General features: G+C 54.7%; 1 protein-coding gene across 1 annotated transcript; it reads left to right on the forward strand.

Moving 5' to 3' along the window:
• Positions 1-2010: 2010 nt before the first annotated feature.
• LOC118652559 (cytochrome P450 4F3-like) lies at positions 2011-9940 on the forward strand (the record flags this gene model as incomplete). Its single annotated transcript, XM_036302455.1, has 7 exons — positions 2011-2119; positions 2322-2553; positions 6323-6467; positions 7558-7611; positions 7704-7831; positions 8801-8922; positions 9670-9940. Coding segments are annotated over exons 2-7 (918 nt in total), but the record flags the coding sequence as incomplete, so codon positions are not given.

The following is a 9940-nucleotide window of genomic DNA, read 5'->3' on the forward strand; positions in this document are numbered from 1 at the left end:
GCCTCTGCATTCCCTGTGAGCTCTCAGGCGATACGGGTGGCAGAGGCCTTAGGGCCACACTTTGAGTAGCCAAGTCTTAGAGTTCGTGGTTGCAAAGCTCACTTTCTTCCCTGGATGTTTAATGAGCACCTATTATGTACCAAGCTTTGCTGTCATATTGACCTCATTTGCTGTAAGGCTGGAGCAAGAGCTTCACCTCTCTGAGTCTTTGGTTCCTTTTCTGTAAAAATGGGCGCATGAGGGTAATACCGCAGGGCTGTTGGTTGCACAAGTACAGTAACAACAACAGAAATAACAATGACTAGCATCTGTGAGCCCTTCCTCTTTTCTATGTGTCTTCCATACACAGTCTCTTTTCATTATTCCCACCACCTTGGGGGGGCAATAATGAAATGCCCACTTACAGGCATGAGGGGCGCAGCTTACTGTATCTGGGTACCCGCCAATGTAAAGCCTGGCGCACAGTCTGGCCCCAACAGCTGTGTGACTGTGGGCAAGGCACTCAAATGGAATTCAGTCTCAGTTTCCTCCTCCATAAAACGAGAAAACAAAAGGCTAATATACCTCAAGGGCTTAAAACACTTCAGTGGCTTATGTTCTCAAATCCCGGAGGTGCATTCCATCCCTGCTCTGGGCCTCTCTGCCTGACCCCCAGGGCTCTGGCCCAGACAGCTGAGGGGAGGTGGGTGGCTCACCTTGCAGGCAGGACATTGACACATAATAGGTTTACTTTATGTGGTGCACCTGATGCACAGAAGGAGCATTTTATATGAGTAGCCAGCACATAGTAGGCATGCTTTATATAGTATGTTGAGTACTCAGTAGGCACTTTTTATGTAGAATGTCTGGCACACAGCAGGCATGCTTTACGTGGAGTACCCTGCATGCAGTAGGTGTGCTTTATCTGGAGCTCCTGGCGCTTAGTAGGCACACTTTATGTAGAGTACCTGGCACTGAGTAGGAACGCTCTTTGAGGTGTCCAGCACACAGTAGGCATGCTTTATGGAGAATGCCCAACACACAGTAGGCACACTGTACATACAGTCTTTCGAGCAGAGTGGGTTTAGTGTCCGTGGTCGACTGGTACACAGCAGCACAAGTACCAGCTGTCAGCTCGTTCCCGTCACTCCAAGTCTTTTGCGGCTCCTGATCCTTCCCTCCTTCCTGTGTAGCCCTCCTCTGTCTCCCCGTCAAGACCTCCGTCACCATCCCACGTGGAAGGCTGATCCCAGAGGGGCCGGCTCAGCCATCATTCAGAGCGAGGGCAGGGTTGCACTCATTCGGCGTCCCCCAGTCTGCCCTGCCCTGTCAGGACCCCTCAGACTTGCCCTCTCGCCTCCTGGTGCCCTCTCCCCTCTGGGTCCTTCCTGCCCTGAATCTGATGGGAAGTTCCCAGCCAGGCTGTTTGCTGGTTTCTTTTCACAGCAGGCGGGTCTCAGTCCAGGCCCGGGCTGCTTGGAGGCAGGACTGTAACTCCTGTCAGGCTGTGCGCCCGGAGGCAGAGGCTTTTGCCTCTGAGTTTCATGACTCTGAGCCAATAAACTGTGCACGACAAGCTCTGGGCCGAGAACCTGCGCAGGACAAGCTTGGAGTGAGCAGCTTGGCAGAGGTTTGGGACAAGGCTCACCTGGCAAATCAACAGTCAAGTTCAAGCTTTTAGCCGCCACAGCCTGGTCTTGGGAGGGTAGGGGAGGCAGTAAACTTGGGGGCCCAGAGTTATCTTTGCCTATCCCCAACCTACCCTTGACCCCCCAGGGGGTGCTGAGTCCTGAGGATCCAGTGTCCACACTGTGTGACCCTGAGCTAGTTCTAGGCCTATAGTGACAACACCCTCTTTCTGGGCCAGTGCCAATTGGGGTGGAGGCAAGCAGGTGTTTGGGGATTGGTTGGTTTAGCCCAGCCTCTCCCGGCCTGGCCTCCTCTAGGTCAGAAACCAGGGGCAAAGGCTTCCCAGGAGGAGGGGAGAGGAGGTTGTGTGGAACTAGCTGCTCCAGACAGAAGGTGCCAGTCTCGGGGTGAGGGAGCTGAGGGTCCGGGTCCAGGGGGGGAGAGGTGTTGCTCAAGGCTGCGGTGGCTCCAGCGAGTGGAGCTGGCCTGGGAGTTGGGTGGATAGCAGTGGGTAATGTCACTGTGTCTCTCCCTCTCCCTCTGGCTCTTCCTCTGTATTTCCCCGGATGTCCCTTCCCTCCTGAGCCCCCATTCACCCATCCCTGAGCCCTCCCTGTCCTGTCCCACCTGGCCCTCCCTGACCCTATTCCACACACCCTATCCCTCCGCCAGCTGGTCTCTGCCTCTGAGCTCCCCTTACCGCCCTGTCCTAGGCCCCAGGAGCTCACCCTCTGCCTGCCCTGCAGGATGCTGCAGCTGAGCCTGTCCTGGCTGGGACTGGGGCCGCTGGCAGCCTCCCCGTGGCCACTCCTGCTGCTGCTGCTAGCCTCCTGGTTCCTGGCCCGCATCCTGGCCTGGATCTATACCATCTATGACAACTCTCGCCGCCTCCGATGTTTCCCGCAGCCCCCAAAGCGGAGCTGGTTTTGGGGTCACCTGGGCTTGGTGAGTGTGGGCCGCAAAGTGAGTCTTGGGTATTAGGGTGGATGGACTCCCCCAGGGGTTGGCAATGGGGCTTACGGTTTGGGCTAGTGTCTAGGACAGCAGAGATGTGAAGTGAGGGGAGGTCAAGGGGAACCCCTCTTTTCTCACTCATTCCTCCACCCTGCCATCCCAGGCCTTCCCCACATCCTTGTCCTCTCTCCAGCCTGCTCTGGGTGCAAGTCCGTCTGCCTTCCCCACATTAGTGCGCCTCTGAGGGGCTCCCAGGGTGGGTTGGGCAGAGCTGGGTCCCCTAGGACTCCCGGTGTCCACAGCTAGCCTTCAGGCCATCTCAGGGGCACTGTCCAGGGTTTGCTCTCTGTCCGGCTCATTTCCATGTGTCTGCTCACCCCCACGCACAGGGGCACAGCTCCCTGTCCCCTCATCTTCCTGGCATACCGTCCTCTCACCTCACTCTTCTCTCCTAAGATGTCTCGCGGAGCCTGTGGCACAACCTGGCTACAGCTGGCCACTCAGTTCTCTTTTTGGAGGCCTTCTTCAACTCCTGCCACACCCCAGACTTTGACCTTCGACTTGGTCCTGCTTCTTTTGAATTATACAGTTAATTGTCTAATTGCTTATTATCTGGGTCTCCAACTTCATGGTAGCTCTGGGGAGCAGACACTCTATCTGCAGCTCACAGCCCCGGGGCTGGCATACATCAGGCACTTAATCATGTTTGAGTCCCTAAGTGGTGAATTTGCCATCACCTCCCTCAGTCAAGGCCAGCTCCTCCCTTCCCCGGACCAGCCGAGGGATGAGTACAGCTTTCCTTTCAGCCTGGAATGAGAACTACAGCGTGGGGAAGGACAGCCTGTGATTTCTCTGCTCACTATGGCCGAGTTCACAAGAGGACGTTCCCAAGCGCAGCATGAAGGCTGCCTGAGGTTCTGGGTCTTGGAACGGAAGTTCCTGCCGTCCCAGGTCCCCCTCTGACGCTCAGCCATGGGTGCTGGCCTTGTCACCTTCTCTCCTCCAGCCCCTTTTGCTGTGCGACCTCAGCTGAGTCACTCTCCCTTATGGACCAACCTCATCACGAATCCTGCCCTCTGGGTCCTTGGCATCAGGGGCCAGGCCACTAGTGTGAAAGCGACGTACGTTCACCTGCCTGGGGCACCTGGGGTATTTGTCAGGCTTGGATGGGGCATCCTGAGGGACGGAAGAGGAGGCCTCACCAGGAGGTGACCTGCCCTCCTTCCCCTTTGGGGGGATGTGTCGCTCGTTTCTTCCTTTGTGAATAGCGTGATTGGTGGGCATGTCCATAGGTTGAAGAGAGAGAGATAGACAGGATGAACTATGATAGGTAGGTAGATAATAGATGATAGACAGACAGGCAGAATCCACTATTAGATAGGTAGATATTTAGACGCACAGACTGACAGACTTGATGCACTATGTTAGATTAAAGATAGATAGATGATAGATAGATAGATGATAGATAAATAGACAAATAGATGATAGATAGATGATAGATAGATAGATAGATAGATGATAGATAAATAGACAAATAGATGATAGATAGATGATAGATAGATAGATAGATAGATAGATAGATAAATAGATGATAGATAGATAGATGATAGATAGGCAGGACGCACTATACACAGAGCCTGGCCAGCAGAAGGGGCTCATAGGTGGGAAACACCCTCCTGATTGATGAGCAGAGTTCATATCTGTCCCTCAGAATCTGGTGGCAGAGAACATGTCCCCTCCCTGTGCCTGAGGGGTACCCTGCCGGCCTGGGGAGGCCTCCGGAACCCACGTTCTTGGGGGAAGGTGTGGGAGGAAGCAGAGTGTCTCCATCCAGGCAAAATCAGGACACACTCTCCATTGCAGAGGCTGCAGGAGGGTCCTGCTGTGGCTCCTTTGGGGTGTGACAACCCTGCCTTGCTTTCAGGTCACCCCCACAGAGCAGGGCATGAGGGACGTAACTCAGCTGGTGGCCACCTACCCCCAGGGATTTAGGACGTGGCTGGGTCCCATCCACCCCCTCGTCACTCTGTGCCACCCTGACATGGTCCGGGCTCTCACCAACGCCTCAGGTACCCACACAGAGCTTGTGGTGGTGGGTGCCCTGGCACATCTGGGGCGTCTTGCCCCTCCTTGCCAAGCTTCTGTGCGGCCCCTGCAGGACCTGGCCCTCTTCCCCTCTTCTCTCTTCGCATCTTCCTCTTTTTTTTTTTTCATGTATTCAAATATGCATCTCACCACCACCTCCCTCTAATGCATCGGTTCTCAACCTGTGGGTTGCGACCCCTTTGGCGGTCGAACGACCCTTTCACAGGGGTCGCCTAAGACCATCCTTCATATCAGATATTTACATTACGATTCATAACAGTAGCAATGTTACAGTTATGAAGTAGCCACGAAAATAATTTTAGGGTTGGGTCACAACATGAGGAACTGTATTTAAAGGGCCAGAAGGTTGAGAACCACTGCATGCCGTCTGTTTCTGACCTGGTGTCCTGGGCAGCCACCACTGTGGCCCCAAGAAGCTTTGATCCAAGGCTCTGTCTGGAGGAGGAGCTCCCAGTCTTGAGGAGACAAATCAGGAAGGAGGGATGCTAGACCTGGTGTGTGGGAATTGGCCAGAGGCAGGCTGTGGCAGCCCAGAGAGAAGCAGGGTCTCTCCTGGAGGAGGCTGGGAGGCCTGCTGGAGGAGGAGTTGCTGGAAACGGGTCTGGAACAATGAGGAGAAAGTGTTTAAAGCAGAGGGTAGAGTAATGCAGGGGGCGTTGCCAGCATCCCAGGCTCGCAGCCCAGACCTGCCCCTGCTCCCCTCCCTCAAGGCCTAGAGCAAGGAGGGCTTGCTATTTCTGTGATGTCCCCCTCTGGTAGGTCGGCTCCTTCTACCCCATCCTGCAGCTCATCCAGGAGTCTCTCCAAAGAGGGCCCGCCCTGCCTGGGCCTTGTCCTTTGCTTTCTGCTTTTCTCACCCCCAGACAGATGAGGCCAAGCCGGGTAAAAGGCAGCATTTGACAGAGAGCTTGGCTCTGACACCAACATTCTGGTGACTCTGGTTCTCATCGACTGCTGAGGTCTCTTGCAGTTCTGAGTGGTGGAAACTCACCCATGTGTGGTCCAAGCAAAGAAAGGGACTCCATGGGCTGTCCAGTCCACGAAGGTTGCCTTCAGGCACAGCTGGATCCAGGTGTCAAAGAATGTCCTCAGGAGCCTGTCTTCATTTTTGAGTTCTGTTTTCCTCTGTGACCCCTTCACTCTCATGCTGGTAAAGATGAATCCCAGAAGCTCAAGCCCCGTGGAAAAGTGAGCTGATTCCCACCAGTTCCAGGAAAAGAGGCCCGATTCACTTTAATCTGCCTGGCGTGGCCCAGCTCCTCATCCAGTCACTGCCACCCTCATTGCCCAGTCTCGGCAGGCATAGGGTTCTCGGAGTTATTATTGTTTTTGGACTTCAAAGAAGTTCACTAGTTCAGAACTCAGGTCCTGGATTCAGACAGACCTGGGCTCAGGTCTCAGGCATCCCACCTACTGTCTGGGAGACCACGGATAAGTGACTTTGCTGTTCAGAGCCTCAGTTTCCTTATCTAGCAAATGGGGACAGAAGAGAAGTCGGGTGAATGTGGTGCTTGGGATCCAAATGAGAAAAGACCCTGACTGTTGAGTATTGAGGGTAAGGGGAGGGAGCCCAGGGGGAGGATGACCTGCTGGATAAGGCTCTTCTCTTGGCCACCTTTCTAGTGTGAGTTGGGTCCTCTTTGTTTCTCTCCAGATCCGGAGCTCAGAGAAAGGCCTCCTGTACGAACAGGGCCTGGCGAGCACCTATGGGGATGTGTGCTGCTGGTGGGTGGGACCCTCGTATGCGGTCATTCGCATCTTCCATCCCGCCTACATCAAACCTGTGCTCTTTGCTCCAGGTAGACACCCCTCCGACCACAGCTTGCTCATCGCTGAGGTCTCTGTGCTGCCTCCAGCTGGGCAGGTGACCCAGGTGCAGACAGGAGGGGCTGTGGCGGAGACGCCACTGCCTCTGTCTCACTTGGGCCCCCACCTGCCCCACCTCATGTCTGCTCACACCTCGGCTGTGCCTGGGTGACATCTTCTGAAAGGCCATCCCTGGTCACATGTGTGTTTCCACTTGTGTCCTAGTTATTGCTGATACATGTTTATACCTCGGCTCAAATGGAGTTGGCCTCAGACATGTCTGGAGCTCAGCTTGGCCAGTGTCGTTGAGGCATGCTGGGGACTGTCTGGTGGTGCCTGTCTGAGGTGCCATTTGAGATGGTCTGGTTTTGCTGCCGATCGTGTCTGGGCCATGTTCTGCATCTGTCTGGTGTCTGAGACCCAGGGTCCCTCTAAGAAATGTCTGAGACCTTATGTGAGTCCTGTTAAGGCAGGTCCTAGGGTCCGCCTGGGTCACACTTGGCTCACATCTGTGACATTAGTGGGACCATATGTAAATACTGTCTGGGGCTGTCTGTGGGACACACTGAAGCCATGTCAGATTGTCTTTGCTTCCATGTCAGAATATGTTGCCCTGGGCCAGGGTGTGTCATGCATGTTTGAGCCATGTCGGGACATGTTAAAACATGTTGGGGCCATGTCAGATGTCCCAGCAGATATCAGAGAGTGCTGGGGAAGAAGGGGTGTCTGAGGTCCATGTAAAGGCATTTTATAGAGTGTTGTGCTGTGCTCGGGTGTGTAGAGCATGTTGGACCATGTAGGAGCCACCTCAAGGCATGCTAAAGCATGTTGTGCCATGTTGAGATGTGTCTAAGCATGTAGGAGTGTGTCTTTGCGCTCTGCCTTTGCTCTGCTCTGTGTTGCCGCCTGGCCTGGTCCCCCCTCACCTCCCCACTCCTTGCCATTTCCTCTGCCCTTGTCCGATTTCTGCTCTGCTGGGTTTGGAGGGGGAATGCAGACCCCTGGCTGGGAGACTCCCTCCCCCGACATAAGAAGTCCCTCTTCTCCCCCCTCCACGGTCCTGATGGTCCTCATTCATGTCAGCTGCCGTGGCCCCCAAGGACATGGTCTTCTACAGCTTTCTGAAGCCCTGGCTGGGTGAGTCACTGAGGGAGAAGCAGGGTGGGGACACCCTTGGGGGACCAGGAGAAGGTCCTACCTTGCCCACTCCCCGTGGCTGCCTCTACTAGGGGATGGGCTTCTGCTGAGTTCTGGTGACAAGTGGAGCCACCACCGCCGCCTGCTGACTCCCGCCTTCCACTTCAACATCCTGAAGCCCTACATGAAGATTTTCAACGACAGCGTGAATATCATGCACGTGAGTCTCTTGAACTCAGTGAGGGGCTCAGTGGAGCCTTGGGGGTACTGGGGGCTCAGCGGCATCTTGACTGGAATGCTGACTCTTCTGGGTAGATTTTGGGCCATGGCTCTCCCTTTCGGAGCCTCAGTTTCCTCAGCTGTGAAATTGGAATAATTTCATAGTGTGGGAAGATGACATAGTGGAGCCAGGTCCCTGACACATAGTAGGTGTTCAGAGCCATTGGTTCCTATGCTTCCCCCACAGAGGCCTTGGTGTTCTGAGACATGATTGGGGGGTGATGATGACTATTGCGCACTAATTATGGTTGAGTAACAAACCACTTCAAAACAAAAGGGTTACTATTGGCAGCAAGTCTGTGAGTCCATTGGAGGGGGGTCTTCTGGATGTGGCTGCGGTTACTCATGTACCTGTGATCAGCTGTGGGGCAGCTCTGCTGTTCTGGGCTCCTGAGATTGAGCCTCCACTGGCTGCATGCTGACCTAGGAAGCTCCCAGCTGGGACAACTAGACTTCGTTTCATGGGGTTCTCTCTTGCTCCTTCCTGGGCACCTCGGGCTGTTCACATGGCAGAGGCAGGGTTCCAAGAGATTGAGAGGAGGCTGAGATCCCTCTTGAGATCCTGGATTAGGATCAACACCTCCTCATTCTCACCACAGTCCTTTGGCCAACGCAAGTCAAAAGGCCAGCATAGAATTACACGGCGCTGCAATAGGTTCCAACTCCTAATGGTGGTTGTTGAAAATTCCCATTGTGAAGAGTGTGAACCTTGGACCCAGGTCTCCTGCCTCCCAGCCAGGGGCTCTTCCTGTCCTAAGAGGAATAGCTTATACTCCCACTCAAGCCTGGTCCTCCCTGAGATGGGTGCCTGGGGCAGAGGACCAAGAGGCAGGGTCCGGGGACTCCATCAGGTGGTTGGGGTTGGGGAAGGGCTCAGGGAAGCCTCAGCTCTATGCCCTTCTCTGTCCAGGCCAAGTGGAAGCGCCTGGCCTCAGGGGGCAGCACCTGTCTGGACATGTTTGAGCACATCAGCCTCATGACCCTGGACAGTCTGCAGAAATGTGTCTTCAGTTTTGACAGCAACTGCCAAGAGTGAGTCTCTTCCCAGAGCCTGGGAGCATGAACCATAGGCCCAAGAGAGTAGATGGAGTGGATACTGACCAGGGCAATCATAAGGGTCTTCCTGGAGGAGGTGGGTCAGGGCTGGACATTGAAGGACAAGGAAGGGGAATGAGCAAGAGTGATCCCTTCAGCTAGGTAGAACCGTCTGCTAAAGGCCAGGAGGCTGGAATGAGCAGTGTGTGTGAAACAGTGAGGAGAAGTGAAGTGAGAGGGCTTAGCAGGGGTGAGATCTTTGGGCCGTTAATAAGCCACGCAGTGGGGTATGATCTTTATCCTGAGGCGTCCAGGGAGCCAGGGAAGGTGTTTGAGCAGCTGAGTGTTGTGACCCAAACTAAGCTTGGACATCTCACTCTAGAGAAGACCAGTGGATGGTGTTGACTTGGATGCAAGGAGACTGGAGAGGGCTGGGCCCATTGGCCAATGAGGAGAGGATGAAGTCTGAGCTGTGTGGAAATCTAGGGAAGGGGAAGGGCAGATACTGGGGAGGAGAGAGGGGAGAGAAGCATGATGTCTAAGCTGTGCTCTGGGTGCCTGGGGCATGGAGGCCGCTCAGGGAGGGTCATGTTTCTGGATCATCCCCACCACGTATCTGCAGGGCCATCTGTTCCTGGCTTCTCAGTTCCCTAATGGGAGGAAGCTCCTGGCTTCTGGTTGGAGGACCACCTCAGGCTTTAAGTGAACTAAGTTGTTGCTTCCCGCCCTGCCCTCATCCTGCAGAAGGCCCAGTGAATATATTGCCGCCATCTTGGAGCTCAGTGCCCTGGTGACAAAACGGCACCATCAGCTCTTCCTATACATAGACTTCCTGTACTACCTCTCCTCTGATGGACAGCGCTTCCGCCGGGCCTGCCGCCTGGTGCATGACTTCACAGACGCCGTCATCCAGGAGCGGCGCCGCACCCTCCCTGACCAGGGTGTTGAGGACTTCCTGAAGGCCAAGGCTGAGACCAAGACTTTGGACTTCATTGATGTGCTCCTGCTGACCAAG

This window comes from Myotis myotis, unplaced genomic scaffold (genome assembly GCF_014108235.1).
Source record: "Myotis myotis isolate mMyoMyo1 unplaced genomic scaffold, mMyoMyo1.p scaffold_m19_p_32, whole genome shotgun sequence".
In the NCBI taxonomy this organism is placed as follows: domain Eukaryota; kingdom Metazoa; phylum Chordata; class Mammalia; order Chiroptera; family Vespertilionidae; genus Myotis; species Myotis myotis.